Source organism: Camelina sativa, chromosome 5 (assembly GCF_000633955.1).
Source record: "Camelina sativa cultivar DH55 chromosome 5, Cs, whole genome shotgun sequence".
Lineage (NCBI taxonomy): Eukaryota > Viridiplantae > Streptophyta > Magnoliopsida > Brassicales > Brassicaceae > Camelina > Camelina sativa.
Window position 1 is genome coordinate 16361476 of NC_025689.1, and position 24543 is coordinate 16386018.

General features: G+C 34.1%; 2 protein-coding genes across 6 annotated transcripts in view; both read left to right on the forward strand.

Moving 5' to 3' along the window:
• Positions 9655-13123, forward strand: LOC104787048 (sodium/pyruvate cotransporter BASS2, chloroplastic). 2 transcript variants are annotated; one of them, XM_010512542.2, is made up of 13 exons: positions 9655-9907; positions 10000-10105; positions 10212-10326; positions 10417-10458; positions 10550-10663; positions 10746-10808; positions 11612-11739; positions 11842-11923; positions 12115-12166; positions 12252-12349; positions 12443-12601; positions 12698-12787; positions 12866-13123. In XM_010512542.2, exons 1-13 carry the CDS (start codon positions 9802-9804, stop codon positions 12941-12943), a joined length of 1233 nt encoding a protein of 410 aa, XP_010510844.1. In that variant the 5' UTR covers positions 9655-9801; the 3' UTR covers positions 12944-13123. The 2 variants fall into 2 exon arrangements, with proteins under 2 accessions (XP_010510844.1, XP_010510842.1); XM_010512540.2 differs by lacking the exons at positions 11612-11739; positions 11842-11923 and adding exons at positions 11198-11325; positions 11428-11509 and having other exon boundaries at positions 9656-9907.
• LOC104787049 (dnaJ homolog subfamily C GRV2-like) overlaps positions 15888-24543 on the forward strand; it is a 14120-nt gene continuing 5464 nt past the window's right edge. The window contains exons 1-14 of one of the 4 annotated variants that reach the window (XM_010512547.2): positions 15888-16800; positions 17296-17529; positions 17637-17724; positions 17818-18026; positions 18242-18343; positions 18421-18483; positions 18616-20829; positions 21004-21366; positions 21529-21669; positions 21910-22302; positions 22401-22886; positions 23320-23543; positions 23639-23983; positions 24228-24522. In XM_010512547.2, coding sequence (XP_010510849.1) covers positions 16366-16800; positions 17296-17529; positions 17637-17724; positions 17818-18026; positions 18242-18343; positions 18421-18483; positions 18616-20829; positions 21004-21366; positions 21529-21669; positions 21910-22302; positions 22401-22886; positions 23320-23543; positions 23639-23983; positions 24228-24522 — 5592 coding nt within the window. In that variant the 5' untranslated portion in view covers positions 15888-16365. Of the gene's footprint in view, positions 16801-17295; positions 17555-17636; positions 17725-17817; positions 18027-18231; positions 18344-18420; positions 18484-18615; positions 20830-21003; positions 21367-21528; positions 21670-21909; positions 22303-22400; positions 22887-23319; positions 23544-23638; positions 23984-24227; positions 24523-24543 lie in introns of those variants that run through there. The other 3 variants (XM_010512544.2, XM_019245951.1, XM_019245952.1) reach the window with 3 other exon arrangements.

The window sequence follows — 24543 nt, forward strand, 5'->3', positions numbered from 1 at the left end:
TGGAGGAAACCAAGTCTTCTTTTTCTTGGAAGCATAGAGATTTGGTGTAGAATGATTGGCTTGGCTAGGAGTGAAGCAGGATTTAGTGGAGCTGCAGAACCCTCTCAACTTCTCAGGATTGGTCCTCACACCTTTTTTTTTCACCACTGTTTGTCGGTTGGTTAAACTCGAGATCTCTTGTTGACAAAATATGTTTAGTACTCTCTTTGGTGTAGAAACAGAATGATTGTTTTGGTCTTTTGGATACGAGTGACGAGTGAAGTAAGGATTCATTTGACTGTATATATGGTAGCTTTGTAATTTTTTTATGTTTTTAATATCAATATTATATGTTTTATTTCAATTAAAACTTTAATATGTTTTTACTTATTTATTTAAATAATTAATTTTTAAAATTAAAAATACTATTATTTTTTCCAGGAGACCAAATGTGAAGGACACCAATGCTCATACCAAACTTAAGAAACTCTCAAAATAAGAATAAAATATTTGAAGGACCAAAAATTGTCCTTCACCGATGCACATGCCCTAACAAAAGACTCAAAAGAAATATGAAAACTATGGTTAAAATCCTATAAAATACAGACACATCAACCCACCCGATATTTATTGGATCTAACCCACAAACATAGAATAATTATAACTTCAAAAAAAAAAAAAAGGATCTAAAATAAAATAATTAATTTTTTTTCTCATTGTTGTTTTATCATCTCATCCATTATTTCTCAAACTACTATCTCAAAATCGAATTTTTGAAACTTGAGAAACTAGATATTATGTTATTCTGTTCAATTGATAAGGAAGATGAGTCCAAAAAACAAGCTTTGGAATTATAATTTGTGAATTCTGGGTTTATGTTCTTCTCTAAATTTCTGGGTAGTAATACTAGTATAACTAGGTAAAACTAATGTGATTTTGAAATATTAGTAAAACTTGGTAACACTTTGTTTTATGTTTATTGCAAGATTTCAACGATAACTACTGTCTAACTACTCGAAAATGGCTAAAACAAGGTGGGAAAAAAGAGGACGAAGATTGCTCGAAGTTCAAAGGTAGAAGATTCGCAAGCCCAAACAAATGAAGAGGTAGAAGGAGAAGAGAGCGAGTGATATCCGGAACCAAATAAGGAGGAAGAAGGAAGAGAGGGCGAGCGATCTCCGGAACCAATTCGGGAAAAAGAAACAACAACAATGAACAAGCGGTTTCTAAAACCACTTCAAGAAGAAGAAAGAGAAGGAGATAGAGATTAGTGAAGTACGAACTCAGGAACCAACTCGGGAAGAATTACAAGCCAAACTCGAGAATCAGGTCATTCGTTTGGGTTAGAGCTTCGTGATTTGCTTCCACGGACTCAGAACATTACGGACTGCGTTAAAAGATGGAAATTGCAAACGTCACGATGAAGAGAGATCGGTGGCAAATACATCTAGAATCTCACTCTGAGTGATTTTGCAAACGAAGGGCTCATCTCATCGTTTCTAACTGCACGAAAAACTAGGGAAACAAGTCCGTAAAATTCTGGGTTTATGCTCATATTAGAATTTCTGGGTAGTAAAATAGTATACTAGTTTTACAAGTTTTTTTTATTTATCTATATATACATTTTTAAAGACATATATAAAATAAATCCTGAAGTTCAAACTTATTTACAATCATGCTACTGATATTAATTATTTGAAATTCATACTTTGGGTCGACGATATAACTCTCTCCAACTAAGGCCCATTTTATTTATATTATAGTCTTTGCTTTTTATTTTTATTCCTTTCCATGTTAAAACTTTCCAAGTTTGGTATTTCTTAGTTTGGTGACATGGTTTGCCGCAAATAAGTGCTCTTTCTTTAAATGATTCAATTGTTTCAATAAAAAATTTCCATTTCTGATTCATAATAACTTTTTCGATTGCATCCTAACTATATAATGAACCATTTCCATAGTAAAATATAAGCATTACATCGTAGCTATATAATATGCTAAAAATACATAGAGAACTGACCTGTGTTTATTTCTTGGTTACTGCATGTTTCCACTTGATGATGATTTCACCATTGGGGAAAACTCTCTGACATAAAACACATAAGTATTGGTTAGATTAATATTAAAAACATCACTTACTTAAAATTCGATTAAATATAACCCATATTATTAGTAAAATAGAAACTTTACATGTTTTCAGATAACAAACCTGCTGGTATCAACACAATCGTACTCCATGCCATTTAAAACATTAATAAATGATCTGTCCAAATCGAATTTTACATAATAGATTAACCAGAAAGTATATGGAAAGGATGGTTCATTATGTAATTTTGCTAATACTCAATCAGCAGAATAAATCGTGATAAGACATCATATCTGAAAAATAAAATTAGCACATTTGACCAAATAACTAATTTGATCTCAACTCAAATTATGAAAATATTTGGATCCTATAAATACAAAGGTGTTAAAATGATATACAGATGTAACAACCTAAATTAAAAAGTCAAATTATAGTATAATATATATATAATTTCAAATATTATTATCCATATATTGTAAATAAATATACAAAATCATAAAAACAGTATATTTGTTGACTAAAGTAAATTATATGAACAATAAGAATATTTTAACTATATAATAAAGCAATAAATATACACAATGAAAATTATACAATACATAATATATTTATGTAAAACTATAGTACATTTAAAAAATATAAAACATATTAGTTACATATATAAAAAATATAAAAAATAAATTATATTATGCATTCCTAAATAAAACTATAGCTCTGCGGTGTACCGCGGGTGAATATCTAGTTTATAGTATTAATCTAAATATTCAACTTCGTTTGGGAAAAAAAAAATCAAATTTTGTAGAATCAAAATCTCAAGTAGCTAGAACTAGATAAAACTCATTTGTTTTAGATCTCATTCAAATTGAATTTCTGGGTTTTAGTAATACTGGTATATATAGGTATAACTAATATATTTTTGTAATACTAATAAAACTAGATAGAAGTAGTCAGAATTTATTTGTAATTAACCATTTGTTGCAGAAACAAAAAAAAAACCACACATGGAGCTTACAAAAATAAAAATAAAATCAAAAAAATATATGAGCTGCACTGCCACGTGTACAATATGTGTGTTCACACTTAGTGTTCACACATAGTTATACAAAGTATAATAGTTGTACTGCAATTGCAAATAGTTCTATTTTTGAGGTTTTTCCATTTAATTAGTTTTACCACTCTTAAAATTATATTTTTTAGTTTTACTGTTGGTTAAAGTCTATTAACATATAATTATGAGTTTGTTATGCATTCATATGTTTTAAACCTACAATTCTATAACTTTGTCATCCTAACTTGATTATTATTTACAAAGTGACCTTAAAAGTATAAGGAAACACTTGTTTAGGTTCTTTCATAACAACCCAAAATTCATATATTTTTTAAAATTTCATTCTTAGTAAACATTTAAACATTACTTTTGACATTTACTAGGTGCTTCCCCACGCAACGCGTGAATTGTGGTTTAGTTGGCACTTTCTTGTTTTTTTTTGGTCTTTTTCGTTTTCTCTTTTGTATTATTTCGTTTTAATTAGGCATATACGGGCTTTGCCGTCACTTTTATTTATACACTATATGTTTATACCATTTCGTTCAGATGTGTATAATTGTGGCGTTTACTTTTTATGAATTATGAAGATGTTGTTTCTTGCTTTTGAGGATCCAATCTTATCATTGACTGATATTGTTTCCAATACATTTATTGTATTATAGATTTTCTAATTAACTGCTTATGTAAACCCTTCATACGTTGATGTTGCAATAATAAGTTATTTTTTTAAAATATCTTCCGTGTAAGTGATTATGTTTGTATGCCCATGTTTTGGTCTAATATCAATAAGATCGTTTCTGTTTTTCTTTAGTTGGCTTTGAAACCAATATTGAGTTAAGCAAATAATGGGTCGAATTATGGTGTTAATAAGTAATATAAATTCTTATGTATATATATTGTATATATGTGACTATAAATTTAGCTAACTAAAAAATTATGTAATATTTAAATACAATCTTGAACATATATATATATATATATATTTTTTTATTTGTGGGAGGAATGTATGAAATTATTGGATAGAAGTTATTTTTGAGTTAAATGACCTTTAATGTCTTTAAAGTGAGTTAAATATTAATAAATTTTTATATGTGTCTTGACTTTTTTTAAAAGGAATACCAAGTGTTTCCTTCCAAATTTGAAGTGATATAGTATTTTAGTTTTCTTATATGATTTTATGAACTTCAATGTAAAAGTTTTTCAAAGTAATAAGTACACTCACTGATTGAATTATAAAATTTGGAGAAATGTTTATTTCGTTTAATCATCTGCTCTTTTAAATAAATTAAATAAGTATGTTGTTATTCCTACAAATAGGACAACATATATTATAGTTTAACCATGGAGTTAAGCAATGGAAATGGAACTTGTGATTGCAAGACAAAATGCTTATATGTTACACATTGATCGTTTAAAAATGAATAGGAACATCTAATTCTCAAATAAAGTTGATTGTTTTGTTAAAACCAACATATGTGAATTTAAATTTAACTATGCAAATTTAAAAAATAAATATGAATAGATTAGAAAGGCAAGAAATATAAAAGAAATATTTTTTATATAAATAAAATAAAAATTGAAAACAATGTTAAATATATATAATATTTTCTACATTAAAATATAGAATCAAACTCTTACAAGTTACAACACATATGAGATATAACAACATTTGATATTGGTAGGAGAGGAGGAGAGAATGTTTACTATAAGATGGTAATCCAAATTAGATAATGGAGATGAATCTTTAAAAAATAGAACAATGTAATATATATATATATATAATACTTTCTAAATTAAAATATAGAATCAAACTCTTACAACACATATGAGATATAACAACATTTGATATTGGTGGGAGAGGAAGAGAGAATGATTACTTATAAGATAATAATCCAAATTAGATAAAGGAGATAAATCTTTTAAAATAAGAACAATGTAAAATATATATCATGTAGTCTCTAAAATTAAAATTTAGCATTAACAATTTACAATGATATTTCATTTTTTTTTTACAACCCATACAACAAAAATAAGAAATCAAAAATAAAAAAAAAACGAAAAATGATTTGAGGTATTGTAGAAGAGAATGAAAGAATGTGAAAATGAGATAGTAAAAGAATGTCAATATGAGAGAATGATAGATTGAGAGAATGCTTATTTATATGATAAGAAATGATGGAAGTTACATTTAGAACTATGGAGTTACAATAGTAATTTATTGTGTTTGAATAAAATTGAGTGGTAGAATATGATTAATGCATAATTTATTTTATTTTCAGTTATAATTTTATTTTAATGTGTGAGTTAAATGTATTGTGTTTATTGGATCTTAAATATTGTTTAAAGCAATTAGAAAGCAAATAAAAAAATAAAAAAAATTAGAAAACATTAAATGAAAATCAACCAATAAGGAGAGACCAAAACCTTATATTTATATATATGATATATTGCTTTAAACTTTGAAATGAGAAATATATTATAAACAATAATTTTACATGAGAAATATATTAATTTAGCCAACCAAAATATGAATATAAGTTTAGCCAACCAAAATAAATAAAAAATATTAAAATTTAACCAAAATAAATTTCTCTTGAAAGATAATAAGTTAGTAGGAGGAATGAATTAATGTACAATTATTGGATAGGAGTTACATTTGAGTTAAATGGAGTTACATGTCTTTAATTATAAATAAATATTTTAATTTTTTATAACCTAAAATAAAAGGAATACCAAGTGGCTGAATCAAAATTCACATGATTTGGTTGTTTGTTGATATAAACTCAACACTTACACATAATATTTCAAAATAAAAAATATTACTTTTTAAGTGACAAACTAAATTAGTTTTCTTATAAAATTATATGAATTCTTCAATCTCAATAATTTTTAAAATCCCAAGGATAACTTATATTTTTTTGGTTTTCACTCATCAATTTAATTTATAGTGCTAGATTTCATACTAATGGTTTCATCTTTAGAGAATTTAGTGAAATGATATTTTTAAAATTATATTTTATTTTTATATTTAAGTTCCAGTTGAATATGTTTTGTTTTTTGGATCATTTTTTATTTTGATTAAAGACACAAAAAACCAATTGTTTAATTATGTTCTTTTTGTTTTCAAAAACCTCAAATCATAAAAAAAATAAATATATATATATATATATATATTATATTGATCTCTGCAGATTTAACAATTGGATCACAAAACAAAATAGTCTTTATAAATGGATAAATGGATAATTATATTGATCTTTAAATATTATATTGATCTTTATAAATTATTAAAAATGATACATGAATATGTGAGATAACCAGAGACATAATAGATAATTACATATGGATCATTTCAACTTTATGATCTTATTGTGTGGTGAATATTGTAAGGAAGTATGAAAATAATGACTTATAAGATGTTAATATAAAATAGAAAATGGAGATAAACATTTTAAAAGATTAAAATAAATATATAAGATATACATATCATACAAACTCTAAAACTAAGCTTTTACAATGATATTTGATTTGATTTTTTATAACCCATACAACAACAATAAAAAAAAAAATACAAAACAAAACAAAACAAAACAAAAAAGAGATTTGAGAGTAGTGGAAGAAGATGAGAGAATGAAAGAGTGATAGACTAAGAGAATAAGATAATGAGTATTTATAGGAAGAGAAATAATGAAAAATTACATTTAGAAAAATGAGAGTTACAATTCTTAATTTATTGTTTTGTTTTAATACAATTGATTAATACAACTTAGTGGAGAAATAAAGTTAATGCATAATTTATAGGGAGAAGGTATAAAGATTTCAGTTTTATATTATGTAAGTTAAATGTGAAAATTAATTTTTTTAAATTTGTGTTTTAACATAAATTTTTTTTTTGTTAAAATTGCATTGCCAAGTGGACCAATAAGGAGAGATTGAAACTCTACTTTTATATATATGACTAGTACACACATTCTTATATTTTCTTTAAAAATTATTTTCTTTATGTTCAACTTTTAATACTAGTTTTACTAGTTATACCATTTTTATATTACTTACGCATGTTTTACTCTGTTATGACATAATAATTATATACATCAAGTGAAAGAAAAATTAAACATTACAAGATTTTAAAATTCAAGCTTCTTGTATATCCTTGTATATAATATCAACAAAGTTTTATCAGCCACATATATCTTGAACATTATACTATACATGCAACATTCACACTTAAAATGCATGTTGAGGTTCTCTCTCATTGTATCCTGCCAAAACAATTCTAAAAAAAAAACTCAATTAGTAATACTACTATATTTATTAGTTGTACTACATGAATCAGTATTACCAGTTTTACTAGTTATAATACACTTGGGTGTTGACTGGTTCTCCCGCTACCTCCCGCAAATGCTGCATTTGCGGGTGGTAGCGGTTGCTAGCGATTGGAACCAATCACACAAACCGCTCCCAATCACTCCTAATCACTTCCAACCGCTTCAAACCACTGAATTCCAAAAGCTGCTTCCCGCAAGCATTTACGGTTGCAGACAATTGCGTTTGGACTTTTTTTGTAATAAACTTTAAAGAAATCATTGATAATGATTTTTTTTTATATATCTTCTATCTAACCATTTTACTCATTAAGGATGGGAGAAAATGAAGTACGAATACTATTGCAGAGATTATAAAATAAATAATTAGAAGAAAATAATATTCCAATTAACAATAATCCGGAAAACTTGATGTAAATTTAATGACACATCGCATATAAGTTAAAAAAATCTAAATAAATATAATATTTCATCAGAAATTTAAGAAAATAAGATTATTTGTGAAAAATATTAGAACAAATCACCAGTGACTCTTCTCAACTCTCACTTGACCATTCCTACCGATGCAACTACTGACCCACGATCTAAGAGAAAAGAGAAAAGATCTACGATCTAAAGCATATGTTTTGTCATTTATCAAATTACTTGATTAAATTTTTGGTGAAAAGCCAAATGCATAAAGGAATAAGTATTTCAATATGAAATTTTTTTTTTTGAATAATTATTTTAGTATTTTTTTAATAAATTTTAATTATAAATCAAGTTTAATAAAAATTTTGGTGTTTTTAAACATTTATATATTATATATCACATTTATTATGTTTCAACCGCTATTGCACCCGCTGGTCAACCAGTCGTAAACCTCCCGCAAACGCACCAATTATAAACTGCTAAACCAGTCATTCAAAACGCTTAATAACGCTTGAAACCGCAATCGCCCGCTTTTGCAATCTCCCGCAACCGCAACCGCAGCGTTTGAACAAGTCAGACCCTTAGTATTACCAGTTTTACCCAGTCGTGATAATTGAAAATCGAATTGAATGGTTTGAGATTCTAATGTCTACAATTCACTGAGATTCAATAGTAAAATTCATTTCTTATCAACTAAATAGCTCAATCGACCCATAACCCATGGTAAAACACCCAATTTGGTAAGCATCTCAAACAAAATCCAATCTAAATTTCCAAAATTCAAAACCTAACCCTATTTAATCAAGAATTTATTCTTATGTTGAAGAACACACCTATATTTTGAAGGAGAATTTGAATCCAAAAAAGGAAAAAGACGGTGGAGATGGAGAGCTCCGCTGAAGAAACAGTGGCGGTGGAGAGCTTCGGCGGAGAAACAGCGGTGGTGGCTGAGAAAAGAAAAGAGATTGTGACTGATATTTTTTTGGAAAATAAAATTAAAAAAAACAAAAAAAAAACAGGAGAAAGGAAGAAAGGATAAAATAGTCTGTACACATTTCATTAAAAGAAAAAAGGGTATGAAGAATAGAGAGGGAGATAGCAGATTTCCAAATCAATTTTGGAGACTTTTGAGCATTTCCCTCCTCTGAATTCTATATAATGAGTAATTTATCATTAAGTAACAAACCAAAACAAATATTAGATAAACAAGAAAATCAATGAGAAAATGTTTTTATGGGAGGGCCATGTAGGATATGATTAATTTTGTTATATTTTTAACTTGACGATTTTAGTGTAAACAAACCGAAACTAGATTATAGCTCTCTCGATGATTCTAATCATCACCTCTGATTTTTGAGTTTTGTAATTTTTTAATCTTATCTTACGTATAGTAAGTCGTAACAAAACCAAAAATATAAAAGTTTAAATGTAAAAATGTTGAAACATATAAATGGCAACCAAAAAGACTAATAACCAAAACCACTAAAATAATTGCCGGTCGGTTCACTCTTATTAATCAACCGGTTAACCAATTCCCTCAAATCTTGGTTTTGTTTAATTTGAAAAAACCTGTCCGGTTTTTTAATTCCATGCCTAGTGAAAAATGAAAAATCTATTGTTATAATTATAACCTATTAAGAGTTATGTAATGAAAACTATATATTAAATGATTTTTAATTATAGATTTTAAAACATATCATGGAAGTGACGACAAAAAAAGAAAAAAAAAAAACCAAATGGAAAGAGTTGAAATTTGTAAGAATCGACCCAAAAATGTTGAGATATTTTTCAGATAGGATTGATTTGAAGAAGAAAGGGGGCAGGAGAATGTGTGGCTCTCGTCTCCCACATCACTCCCACAAAACCCTTATTTCCTCCTCCTTATTTGGAGATGTCTCTATTTCATCTTTTCTGACTCACCCCAACATCCTAAAACCCTCTCTCGATCACAAAAAATGGCCTCCATTTCTAGGATTTTGCCAACAGACGGCAAATTAAGTCAATGCAGAATCAACACTTGTTGGGTTCCTGCTACGAGGAGCAGAGCTCATACTCTTTTGGGTAATCTACTAATCTCTTCTATATTATCATCATAACTTCTCTTGATTCAGATTTCTTGTGTCTCTTTTTGCTGATTTATTATTTTTGTTCAGATTCTCCCAAGTTGGTTTCTGTTCGTAGCTCTGGGATTAGTTTGAGGATTCAGAATAGTAAACCGTTACGTCCTGTCTCTGCTCTTGAAGCAACAACAACCTCCAGGTTATTTTGTGGAATTGATTTAAAACTTTGCAGAGAAGTTAGATGTGGATTGAATTGAAATGATCTCGTTATTTCTGGGTGGTCATTAAAGTTTGTTAATTTACAGGAGTAGTAGTGTTGTGTGTAAGGCTGCTGCAGGTGATGTACCTGAGAGTGCTCCTAAGGAACTTAGTCAGTATGAGAAGACTATTGAGCTTTTGACAACCCTTTTTCCACTTTGGGTACTTCTTTTATACCTTTTCTTTGATGAAGTTTGAAACTTTTGTATGCATTTGATAACTGACATGGTGCAATGTGGTTTCGTTGTGCAGGTTATTTTGGGAACACTTGTTGGCATCTTCAAACCGTCTTTAGTATGTCTTTTTTTTTTATGCTTCTTTGTTGTTGTTTTTATCTATAGAGATCTTTGTTCTTTTGGGGCTAATAGAGTGAGTTTTGTTGTAGGTTACATGGTTGGAAACAGATCTCTTTACTCTAGGTCTTGGATTTCTTATGCTCTCCATGGGATTAACTCTTACGTTTGAAGATTTCAGAAGATGTTTACGTAATCCATGGACGGTGAGAGACAATGAACACTGGTGTATTTATTCACTCTGTTAGATACATTGTCTATTTAACGTTGAGAGTCCTTATTCTGCAGGTGGGTGTTGGTTTTCTTGCTCAATACTTGATCAAGCCAGTTCTAGGTTTTCTCATTGCAATGGTATGTTTCCACTAATGTCTATCCCATTAAGTTCTATTTGCTTCTCTGAAATAATTACTTACTCAATATTATGGATGACTCTGTTCTTTTGATATTGGTTCTATTCGTTTTTACTTCTGTAGTGTGTATACGCTCTAACCAAGTTATTGATATATTAGTAGTTGGTACTTGATTAAACCTAGAGTTGACTGTTGTTACGTATTCAAATATCACTTTCTTCTTAGGTTGAATCAACATTTCTTTTTACAGCAACATTTTCTGGCATACTCACTCACTTTTTGAGGGATTCCTGCTGTAGATAGGATTGCTATGAACTTGTTCTATGGGTATTTGGATGATGATTGTTGAGGAGGCGACTAATACAAACTTTTTCTGTGTTTTTATTTTAGACTCTTAAGCTTTCAGCACCTCTTGCGACTGGTCTTATCCTAGTCTCATGCTGCCCTGGAGGACAAGCGTCAAATGTTGCTACCTACATTTCCAAGGGGAATGTGGCGCTCTCTGTACTGATGACTACGTATACTTCTCTTTCTTCACTTCTTTTCCTTTTTATTTTCCCGTTTTTAAATGTGGTGGAAGGCCTCAAATTTTTAACATAATGTTCCCTCTAATTTATTAGGTGTTCAACCATCGGGGCTATTATAATGACTCCTCTTCTCACTAAGCTTCTTGCTGGCCAGCTTGTTCCCGTTGATGCTGCTGTGAGTTTTNGATAGGATTGCTATGAACTTGTTCTATGGGTATTTGGATGATGATTGTTGAGGAGGCGACTAATACAAACTTTTTCTGCGTTTTTATTTTAGACTCTTAAGCTTTCAGCACCTCTTGCGACTGGTCTTATCCTAGTCTCATGCTGCCCTGGAGGACAAGCGTCAAATGTTGCTACCTACATTTCCAAGGGGAATGTGGCGCTCTCTGTACTGATGACTACGTATACTTCTATTTCTTCACTTCTTTTCCTTTTTATTTTCCCGTTTTTAAATGTGGTGGAAGGCCTCAAATTTTTAACATAATGTTCGCGCTAATTTATTAGGTGTTCAACCATCGGGGCTATTATAATGACTCCTCTTCTCACTAAGCTTCTTGCTGGCCAGCTTGTTCCCGTTGATGCTGCTGTGAGTTTTCTTTATAAATATTTTGAATTAATCCATGCAAAGTAACTGTAGCTAATAAGATAACATTTCATTAAGCCAAAATATGAATCAACATGGTTCAGTAAAAGTTGTTAAATGATTTAGAATAAAAAGAAGCGAAACAGTAAAGAGATGCTAAAACGAAAGCTTACGGATTCATGTTTCTATATCAGGGACTTGCTATTAGTACTTTTCAAGTAGTGTTGGTGCCTACTATAGTTGGAGGTAAGTATGGTGCCAGTTTTTCCAGATAATGAATTTGGCCTGTATATCCTTAGGGACTAATGTCTTTTTCTGCATTGTGCAATAGTTCTGGCCAACGAGTTCTTTCCTAAATTTACATCAAAGATCATAACAGTGACGCCTCTAATTGGAGTCATTCTGACCACCCTTCTCTGCGCCAGCCCTGTAAGTAGTTCATATAAGTATCTAACCATAATCCAGAGAGATGTCTTCAGTTGAGTTTTGAGACTGACTATTACCTTTGTCTCTTTTGAAAAGATTGGACAAGTTTCAGAGGTTTTGAAAACCCAAGGAGCTCAACTTATACTCCCGGTGGCAGTCCTTCATGCTGCAGCCTTTGCTATTGGCTACTGGATTTCTAAGTTTTCTTTCGGCGAGTCCACTTCGCGCACCATTTCTATAGAATGTGGAATGCAAGTATGTTACTTTTTCCTCTACCATATAAATTGCCGTTTGCTACCTAAGCTTTGTTAGGGATTCCTTTTAAGAATATTTCATTTTTGCAAACTGCAGAGTTCAGCGCTCGGGTTCTTGCTTGCACAAAAGCATTTCACAAACCCTCTAGTTGCTGTTCCTTCTGCAGTCAGTGTTGTCTGTATGGCGGTAAGTTTTCATAGCCATTTCACAAAAGTTGACTTGTAGAATTTACAAAGTGTAATTATGTTCAATGGCATTCTGCAGCTTGGCGGGAGTGGCCTGGCCGTGTTCTGGAGAAACCAACCAATTCCGGCAGATGACAAGGATGACTTCAAGGAGTGAGTGAATGACATAGGAAAGGCGGTTTGCATCTCAAAACGATGTGATTGTTGTAATGTTTACTAATTCGTGTTGAAAGAGTTTTTGTTTAAGAGACATAGAAACAAGGGCGTGCATGAGAACTTGTGGTCAAATTTATTTTGTTTCTCAATTAATGGACACAAATCTGTTTTTTTGGGCACACTTTTTCCAAATTTTACTGTCGGTGAATCGATGTTTAAGTTTGGAAAAACAACTAGCGCCTGCATAAAAATACAAATTAAAAAAGAAGGATTAATTAACTTATATTCATTCCTTATATTGGATAATATTTTTTTTAGTAAATATTGCTATTTTATTGAGTATTAATAAGAGAATTTTATCAACACTGCCATAGTACCAAACATTTTGGTCAATTTTCTCTATTTTCTTTTCCCACTTGCCACAACATTATAACTGAAAGACCATTATATATTTTTTTTTTTCTAAAACACAAAATTAATTATTTTTCTGTATTTTTTTGGGAATCGACATAAATGAGTAAAGCAATTAGTCGTCTTTAAATTTTTTTCCAAAGACACAAATCTCTCTCTCCTCATTTTAACCCTCTACTTTTACGTTTCTTCCATCTTCATTCTCTCCAGACTTTTCATCTTCTTCCATCTCAGTCTCTCTTTGTCTGCCGTTCGCATTGCAGCACAAACTGAATCTCTTTCAGCAAAAATCCATTTATAAGTCTGTTGGACGCATATAATGGAGAAATTCTTCATCCAATCCAGACACAATTCTTCAACCGAGACTTCCATCTGATCCGCCTACCCCCATCGTGGCAGGCAAAACTGCTAGATCTAGTTCTAAAATTCTTATACCTGACCGTAGGCAGGTAAAACCGCAAGTCTACAGATCCGGTGGACTAGATCCAACCGGCCAGGTTTTTGTCCATCCCTATTATGTCATTCGTTCTCTTGAATGGACTATATTTGTTTGGTCATGCGTATTGTGTCTATTGCTCAGAATAAAACTTGCCCACACTGCAGGTCTGCAGATCCATTGTCTGGTGGACCACATCCAGTCGACCAGGTTTTTGTCCACCACTTTCAAACTTGTCCATACTGCATGATCCGATGGACCAGATCCAGCCAATCAGGTTTGTCCACCACAACCATGTCCTTCTTTCTCTTGAGTGGACCGTATTTGTTTGGTCATGTGTTTATTGTCCATTTCTAATTAACTAAAAATTTGTCCACACTACATTTCTGCAGATCCGGTGGACCACATCCAACAGACAAGATCTTTTTTTGTCCACCACTATTATGTCTTTCATCTCTTGAGTGGACGTTTGCCAAGGTTTGGTCTGACGATGCGTGTCCACTGCTAAGAAGAAAAAATGTCCACACTGCAAGTCTGCAATTCCGGTGGACCAGATACAACGGTCAAGGTTCTTGTCCACCACATTTATTTGCCTGCATAATGATGAACATGTTTATAAGCAGTTAATTTCAATCATGATTTATTCGCAAAACCAATCAAAACTTTAATTGTAAATGTAAAAAATCAATGATTTAATGAAAGAGAAACTAATGCTCCTTTGGGAACCGCACAAAGCTTTGCCCATGTTCTTTCTTTTTCATCTAAGAGTATTTTTATCTTTTTCATATATGACACAAAATTAAAAATGGCAGTTTTAAAAAGGAAAATTGGAAAATGGGATATTTGACGGCGTCGTGGATAGATCGGTGTTGTTTATAGATTGTGTGATCGACACATGTCCCTTAAAACCCTACCATTCAGTTACAACAGTTTCTTAACGTTATAGAATTAGTGGTCTAATCTTTTGTAGGAGGGGGGATTATTGAGTTTTTGAATTCAAATTATTATTTTAATAAATATTATTTTCTTGATTTTGTTTTAAAATAGTTGTTTGGCTTTTCCAATGGAATGAGAGTAATTCTCGTGGTTTTAAGATAAGACTAGATGAATACCAACGCTATGCGCGGGCTTATGACTTACCGTTTTTTTTTAAAATTTACTACTAATTTGTTTTTCTCATCTAAATTTTATCTTTGTTTTTTTTTAATTGTGGAAATCTTGAAAAATATATTTTGACGTTGATTGTTTGAATACTTCACATACGTTTTCTCATTTTGTAATTGAATTGTTACATACATGCATGAACAATTTTGTTTTGAGAGATTTAAACATTGTACAATTCTTGTCTAAAATTTCATAAATAAAAAAATTTAAAATGAAAGCTTGATCTAAAAATGCATATTTTATAACAAAGAGTTTTTTGGTTGAATGAGTTTTACATTCATTCAAAAAAAGAAGCTTAAGTATATAGATATATTCTTTTTCCATCATGTAGGCATGGCTCTGATTATATACATAAAGCTTTTGTACATTTACTGTTTATGTTAATGTGTAACACTTTTGTTTGTTTTAAATTTTCAGAATACATCTAAAGGTTTCTGTTACAGTAAATATACTTGCAAAAACCTCCAAAACAATTTTTAGTTTTGGTTGGGTCTTTTATGTGATAAATTACAAGGTTATAATGGTATACATCACCTAGACTAAAAGTAAAAGGTTTCAAGTAAATATCTTTCATTTTTCCAACATAAAAATTGATGCTTTGTTATAGTTTATGCAATGTGTCTTGTATCCTAAATTTGAATTTTAGTAGCCGGAAATCTGCTAAAATCTGGATTATTTATCGGATATTGTAAAATAATTCAATAATTAAAAAAAATTTAAAATAGTGATAATTTTATCAAAAATATAGCTTTGATATTTGTTTTCTGATTTTTTTATAAAATTTCTTAAATTTTACATTATTTTAATATGTCATGCTATGCTATATTTTATTGTTGTTATAAGAAAAAAAAAAAAAAATACACGAGTTCATTTTGACACACGTTTAATCCGCGGAAAAAGAAAAAACAAATGGATGATTGCACCGGAGGAGCGACACCGAATCAAACCAAAGAAATGGCCTTCTTACGGCTTTTTCTTCTTTAACCCCTCTCTCGTACAAACAAAGTCGTCGTCAGACTGTAAAAACCATCTCACAATTTCGCGACTCTTTTTCTTCTCAGATCGATTTTTTTTGTTTTTGCTTCATTTCTCTCTCTGATCGATCCTTCACCGAATTTTGCATCCGATCGCAGTCATCTTCTTCCCGAGGTTTCTTTCATATGAGAAATTAGGGTTTAAGCTTTCCGAAATTCTGGATCCGATTTGTTGCAAGGGATCTCTCTCCTAGCCCCTGTGGCTTTTTTCTATAACCAGTTAAAGAACTGGGGGCGAATCAGTCTCATCCCCGCCATTATCCTGGCGTCCCCGATCATACCAGGGTAGGTTTCTGGGATTTTCTACGTGGTAATGCTCCTCGACACCACACCTTACAGTTCATCGATTCAGTGACCACCGTCGGATCTGATCGCACTATGGACTCCGTCTCTAGAGGCACCGTCGCGTCTACAGCTGCTGTTGTCGAAGAGCCCGAGTATCTTGCTAGGTATCTTGTTGTTAAGCATTCCTGGAGGGGTCGTTACAAGAGGATCCTTTGTATTTCCAACGGTGGAATCGTCACGCTTGATCCTAATACTCTTGCTGTTACTAATTCTTATGATACTGGAAGTAATTTTGATGGTGCTTCACCTTTGATTGGGAGGGATGAGAATACGGAGAGTGTTGGTGGTGAGTTTACTATCAATGTTAGGACGGATGGGAAAGGCAAATTCAAGGCTATGAAGTTCTCTTCTAGGTGCAGGGCAAGTATTTTAACCGAGCTGTATCGGCTTAGATGGCATCAAATTAGACCTGTGGCTGAGTTTCAGGTGCTACACCTTAGGAGACGCAACGCTGAATGGGTTCCTTATGTAAGTTTTTTTTTCTTCTTACTGTGGTTCCTTCTCTTAGGTTTATGCTTGTTTTCCTATGATTTTGAGCTGTGTTTTGTCGCGATGGTTGTCAAATTGGTATAGTTGGTGAAGTTAATTTGGTGTTGAGGTCAAGTCAGGCTAGGCCTTTTATCTGTTTAACAATTTTTGAAGTTTCTGATCGTTAGATAGATTTACCCATAGTCTGGTATTAGGCGTTAAGCTGATGCAGTTCGTATCTTAAAATGTATAATGTGCTCCAAAATTTTGTAATTATGAACTGGGCAGGGGGAGTTGTCATCTCCAGTAATTAACTATATTTCACATGACTAGCCTTATTCTTATTTTCTATGGGATTGATTTTTTTTTTTTTTTTAATTTTTGTAAATGCAAGAACCAAGATTCATTTGAAAGTTAGTAGAAATTAAGTGAGGTGCTTGTACTAATTGTTTAAATTAGGTTTTCTTATGAAGTGAGTTTTTCTTTTCCTTTCAGAAATTGAAGGTCACCTTTGTCGGTCTGGAGCTCGTCGACTCAAAATCTGGTGATTCACGTTGGATTTTGGATTTCAGAGACATGGGTTCCCCAGCAATCATTCTTCTCTCTGATGCATACCGGACAAAATCTACGGACTCTGCTGGGTTTATTCTGTGTCCCATGTACGGGAGAAAGTCAAAAGCTTTTAGAGCTGCCCCCGGGACAACAAATTCCTCCATTGTCGCAAGTTTGGTATTAATGAGATGCTTGGACATTAGTTGAGAAGTTGTTGCTAACTTATTTTTAATTTTGCTGAGACTTTCTGAAGTAAGCTTGATGATTGCAAATATCATTTGCAGGCTAAGACTGCAAAGTCCATGGTTGGGGTATTCTTGTCAGTCGATGATTCACAGTTGCTGACAGCTTCGGAGTATATGACACGAAGGGGTACTTACAACTCCTCTTAATTAGGTGTCTTGTAGTTCACTTTGTTGTCATTTCTTTATCTTTTTTTTTTTATGCCCATTATTGACTATGCAGCTAAAGAAGCAGTTGGAGCTGAAGAAACTCCTAATGGGTGGTGGTCTGTTACTAGATTAAGATCTGCTGCTCATGGAACTCTAAACATGCCTGGACTAAGCTTGGAAATTGGCCCTAAAGGAGGACTTGGTAAGCATGGGGATGCTGTGGCTCTTCAGCTAATTCTTACTAAGGCCTCCCTTGTTGAGAGACGAATAGATAACTATGAAGTAAGTTGGCAATACGTATTCTTTGTTCTATTGTTTTTGTTTCTTTTTCTTTTTTAGAATTTTAATGTAAAAAGTTTCCCATGATGAACATAAGTCAAATAATTTACACTATTTGGGATGATAAAGTAAGACTGAAAATGTGTACGACGTAGCTTTTACTTTCTACTTTGGTTTTGTTCTGTCAAATACTGAGAATACTGCTTAGATGTGTGCAGGTTGTCATCGTTCGTCCTCTATCTTCGGTAAGTTCACTTGTTCGGTTCGCTGAGGAGCCTCAAATGTTTGCTATCGAATTCAGTGATGGGTGTCCAGTTCATGTGAGTTTTTCTCTGCTTCTATGTTATATATTTAATCATGATAATTAGCTAACCTCTGTGACACGTATTTTATTTAGGTCTATGCGAGCATATCCCGAGACAACCTACTTGCGGCGATTCTCGATACTTTGCAAACTGAAGTACGTATAATCGTGATTTTTAGAACGTGATATGTTTGTCCTAAACATTGTCATATATTAATACTTTGCTTTAATTGCACCGCAAAATCTATTTGAGATGGTATGCTAATATATGGGGAACATGTGATGTAGGGACATTGCCCGATACCAGTATCACCAAGGCTTACTATGCCTGGTCATCGCATTGATCCACCTTGTGGAAGGGTTAGTTTGATCTTTGGACCACAACATCTTGTTGCTGATATGGAAACTTGCTCCCTACATCTGAAACATTTAGCTGCTGCTGCAAAAGATGCAGTTGCCGAAGGTGGTTCTGTTCCTGGTTATAAGGCTAGATTATGGCGCAGAATAAGGGAGTTCAATGCTTGTATCCCGTATACAGGTGTGCCCAGTAATATTGAAGTTCCTGAGGTGACTTTGATGGCATTGATTACAATGCTACCATCAACTCCAAATCTCCCTGTAGACGCCCCTCCTTTGCCACCACCGTCACCCAAAGCAGCTGCAACTGTCATTGGCTTTGTTGCATGTTTGCGTAGGTTATTGTCCTCCAGGAGTGCATCGTCCCATATAATGTCTTTCCCTGCTGCTGTTTACAGGATAATGGGTTTACTTAGGAATGGTTCTGAAGGCGTGGCTAATGAAGCTGCAGGGCTTATTGCGTCCCTCATAGGTGGTTGGTCAGCAGATCTAAATACTGTACCGGATTCCAGAGGAGAAAAACATGCAACTATCATGCATACCAAGTCTGTTTTGTTTGCTCAACAGGGTTATGTTACGATCCTTGTCAATCGATTGAAGCCCATGTCAGTCTCACCTCTGTTTTCCATGGCAATTGTTGAAGTCTTTGAGGCTATGGTTTGTGATCCACATGGAGAGACCACCCAGTACACTGTTTTTGTAGAATTGTTACGACAAATTGCTGCCCTACGACGTCGTTTATTTTCACTCTTTGCACATCCTGCTGAAAGTGTTAGGGAAATCATTGCTGTTATAATGCGTACAATAGCTGAAGAGGATGCAATTGCTGCAGAGTCAATGCGTGATGCTGCTTTGCGTGATGGTGCTTTGTTGAGACATTTATTGAATGCATTTTCCCTTCCTGCCAGTGAGCGCCGCGAGGTAAGTAGGCAGCTTGTGGCACTCTGGGCAGATTCTTACCAACCAGCTTTAGATCTACTATCTCGAGTTCTGCCACCTGGGCTTGTTGCATATTTGCATACACGTCCCGATGATGTTCTCGATGATACAGATCAAGAAGGTTCGTCAACAAGGAGACGGCAGAAAAGATTACTTCAGCAGAGAAGAGGTCGCATAGCTAAGGGAATGGGTGCTCAAGATTTTCCTCTTCCCCCTGGTAATAATGTTGAGACCAGCGATGCAGCAAAACAGATGACTGCAAATGCTTCTAGTGTACCCGATAACTTTCAAAGGCCTGCCGCAGATTATTCTTCTGAAGCTTTGAATCAACAGGCTTCTGCTTTTCCAGGTGGTGACAGTACTACTGCTGGGGTTTCACAAAATGGCTATCCAGCATTTGCTTCAATCACCACAAATGCAAATGGACACGAGCAACCTGAGACTAATGCTTCTGATGTCGTTGGTTCTGACCCAAACGTGTATGGGATCCAGAATTCAGTGCTTCCAGCACCTGCCCAAGTTATTGTAGAAAGTACAGCTGTAGGTTCCGGAAAGCTACTTCTAAATTGGCGTGAGTTTTGGCGAGCCTTTGGCCTTGATCATAACCGTGCAGATCTCATCTGGAATGAGCGTACAAGGCAAGAATTAAGGGAAGCTTTGAAGGCTGAGGTTCACAATCTAGATGTTGAGAAAGAGCGCACAGAAGATATTTCCCCCGGATGTGTGGATGTCGAGGCCACAACTGGCCAGGAGACTGTCCCACGTATATCGTGGAACTATTCTGAATTCTCTGTTAGTTATCGTAGCTTGTCAAAAGAAGTTTGTGTGGGTCAATATTACCTACGCTTATTGCTTGAAAGTGGGAACGCTGGCAAGGCACAGGATTTCCCTCTCCGTGATCCAGTTGCTTTTTTCAGGGCACTCTATCATCGTTTCCAATGTGATGCTGATATGGGGCTTACTATTGATGGTGCTGTTCCAGATGAATTGGGTTCATCAGGCGACTGGTGTGATATGAGTATGCTTGATGGTTTTGGTGGAGGGGGAGGAGCCTCTGTTAGGGAGCTTTGTGCAAGAGCGATGGCGATTGTCTATGAGCAACACTACAATACAATAGGTCCTTTTGAAGGCACTGCACATATTACAGTACTGATAGATAGGACAAATGATAGAGCTTTGAGGCATCGCCTACTTCTTCTCCTGAAGGTATCATTAACTATTCAAAATATTGCTTTCTTACTCTTTTTATTCTTGTTACTCTTGTTCCTCGCTTATTCTCATTAAGTTTTGGTGTATGCATTACGTCGTCACTTACAAAATCATTCTGGAGATATTCTCTTCATGTTTGGTTGCTTACTTTTTTTTTTCTCGTACATGCAGGCTCTAGTTAAGGTCTTGTTAAATGTCGAAGGTTGTGTTGTGGTCGGTGGTTGTGTCCTAGCTGTAGATCTGCTGACTGTTGTTCATGAAAACTCGGAGAGGACTCCTATTCCATTACAGTCCAATTTAATTGCTGCCACTGCATTTATGGAACCACCCAAGGAATGGATGTACATTGACAAAGGTGGTGCAGAAGTGGGACCTGTAGAGAAGGACGTCATTAGAAGTTTATGGTCCAAAAAGGATATTGACTGGACAACAAAGTGTAGGGCTTTAGGAATGTCTGACTGGAAGAAATTGCGTGATATCCGTGAACTTAGATGGGCAGTAGCTGTTCGAGTTCCAGTCCTCACACCTACACAGGTTAAGCTTTATGGTTATTATATGCGTGCGTCTGTCTAAGACATTTCATATTATCATGCTTAACATCCAAAAGACATGCTTTTCATGTCCATTGCCTTTTTCCTCTTTTTCATTCTTACTTGTGTATGCACTACTCAATCTAATTGCTAAAACACTACGCAGGTAGGGGATGCTGCATTGTCCATATTACATAGCATGGTTTCGGCACATTCAGATTTAGATGACGCAGGAGAGATTGTAACTCCAACACCAAGAGTAAAACGTATCTTGTCTAGTACACGTTGTCTTCCTCACATTGCTCAGGTAATGTCATTCTTTCTCTCCATAGTCTTCTTCTAGCTGCATCGATGATGTGTTTGATAGGTGTTATTGCCCTAAGTTTAATGGCATTAGGCATGTCTGCTATCTATGCCCTAAGTTTTCTGTATTATCTGAGAGATGAGTTGCAAAATAATGTGTCAGTATTTGAGTCCTGCTCATTCAATTTTCTTTCATCAGAAAACTGACAATGTTAATCTCATGTCTCTCTAAAATTTGGTTAAGGCTCTGCTTTCTGGCGAACCAGTTATTGTGGAGGCTGCCGCTGCTCTTTTGAAAGACGTTGTTACCAGAAACTCCAAGGCGATGATCCGCCTGTACAGTACAGGGGCCTTTTATTTTGCCCTTGCGTACCCTGGATCCAATCTTTACTCAATAGCACAACTCTTTTCGGTCACTCATGTGCATCAAGCTTTTCATGGTGGGGAAGAAGCTACTGTGTCGTCCTCTCTGCCCCTGGCTAAACGAAGCGTATTGGGTGGTCTTCTCCCTGAGTCCTTATTATATGTATTAGAGCGCAGTGGACCAGCTGCGTTTGCAGCTGGCATGGTTTCGGATTCTGATACTCCCGAGATTATATGGACACATAAAATGCGAGCAGAAAATCTTATATGTCAGGTATTTACATATTCGCTACCGTGGGCTTTAGCTCATTTTCTCTTGAAGAGTGTCAATTTCAGTTATTGAGTTTTAATTTCTCGTTTCTATTTCCTCAGGTTTTGCAGCATCTTGGTGACTATCCTCAGAAATTGTCACAGCACTGCCATTCTCTCTATGATTATGCTCCCATGCCACCTGTTACGTATCCAGAACTTAGAGATGAGATGTGGTGTCACCGTTATTATCTCAGAAATTTATGTGATGAGATTCGGTTTCCAAATTGGCCGATTGTTGAACATGTCGAGTTTTTACAATCATTACTTGTGATGTGGCGTGAAGAGTTGACTAGGAAACCCATGGATCTTTCTGAAGGAGAAGCTTGCAAAATTCTTGAAATATCCCTGAATGATGTTTCAAGTGATGACCCTGCTTCAGTTGAGTTGAATGAGGAAATATCTAATATATCCAAACAGATTCAAAACCTTGATGAAGAGAAACTAAAGCGCCAGTATAGGAAGCTTGCGATGAGGTACCATCCTGACAAGAATCCAGAAGGAAGGGAAAAGTTCCTGGCTGTTCAAAAAGCTTATGAATGCCTACAGGTACGTCCACAAAATTCTGATCATTATCTGGGATTTGAGCTTTTCTTAAATTATATGTTTACCATCGTTGTCTGTTATTGTACCTCTCTTTTAGACCATTGGATGGTCACCTTATATGTTGAAAAGGTGCAGACTTCTTGGATACCAGCAGATAATTCCATGTTCAAGTTGTTTGATGAATGTTATATGTAGCAATTGCTTTCACCTTCATTATGTTGCTGTATTGTTATTAGTAGAGTTAACATTGGTCAACCTTTTCCTCTTCGGTGTTTGCTTGTCAAGGAAGTCTTTAATAATAGTATGAACATTGGTCAACCTTTTCCTTTCAGTGTTTGAGGTCCATAAATATGATTGTGTTATATATACATATATTTTATTTTTTTGGCACTAGATTTTATATTTATCATGCTATTATCCGTTCTTCTGCTTATAGGCAACAATGCAAGGATTGCAAGGTCCTCAGCCGTGGAGGTTGCTGCTTTTACTGAAAGCGCAGTGCATCTTATATCGACGTTATGGACACGTGTTACAGCCATTCAAATATGCTGGCTATCCAATGTTACTTGATGCAGTCACCGTGGACACGGATGACAACAACTTTCTATCTAATGATAGATCCCCTCTTCTTGTTGCAGCATCTGAGCTTGTTTCTTTAACGTACTTATTTCTCTTGCTAAAACTGTGCAATTCTAGTTTTATTTATTTCCATTCCTTCAATGTTATCTATTTATTTCCTCTTATCTGCTGTGTAGCTGTGCTGCCTCTTCATTGAATGGTGAAGAATTAGTGAGAGATGGTGGTGTGCAGCTTCTATCGACTCTTCTTTCCCGCTGCATGTGTGTGGTTCAGCCAACAACTTCACAACACGAACCAGCTGCAATCATTGTCACAAATGTAATGCGTACACTTTCTGTAATAAGTCAGTTTGAGAGTGCAAGGGCTAGATTTCTAGAGTTACCCAGTCTGATTGAAGACATTGTGCACTGTACGGAGTTAGAACTTGTGCCTGCAGCCGTTGATGCTGCTCTCCAGTCTATTGCCAAGGTTTCTGTCTTCCCTGAACTTCAGCATGGTCTGCTAAAGGCCGGTGCTTTATGGTGAGCTATATTCTTGTTCTGTTTGTCACTGTTTATATGTTCTTGTTCAATCACAAGACAGAATCTTGGTGGCTCTATTGTCCATGCATGTAAAATTCCATGTATAATCATTATGAAGGCATGGGGATTCAATATTCACCTGAACTTTGTATCTTCGTTAATTGTTACACTCATTTGGACTATTGCTCGTGACAAGTATAACTAATGGCTGTGATTCTTTCGATTTGTGTGTCTGTTTGATCAGGTATATTCTCCCGTTATTACTACAGTATGACTCAACTGCAGAGGAATCTAATTCTGTCGAGTCTCATGGGGTTGGAGTTAGCATTCAAATTGCCAAGAATGAGCATGCCTTACAAGCATCACAAGCCCTATCAAGGCTTAGTGGACTGTGTGGAGATGAGAGTTTGACTCCTTACAATGCTGCTGCGGCTGATGTTCTCACAGCATTACTGACTCCAAAACTTGCTAGTTTGTTGAAAGATGAAGTTGCCAAGGATTTGTTATCCAAACTTAACACAAATTTGGAGACACCAGAGGTAAACATATATCTTTTACTG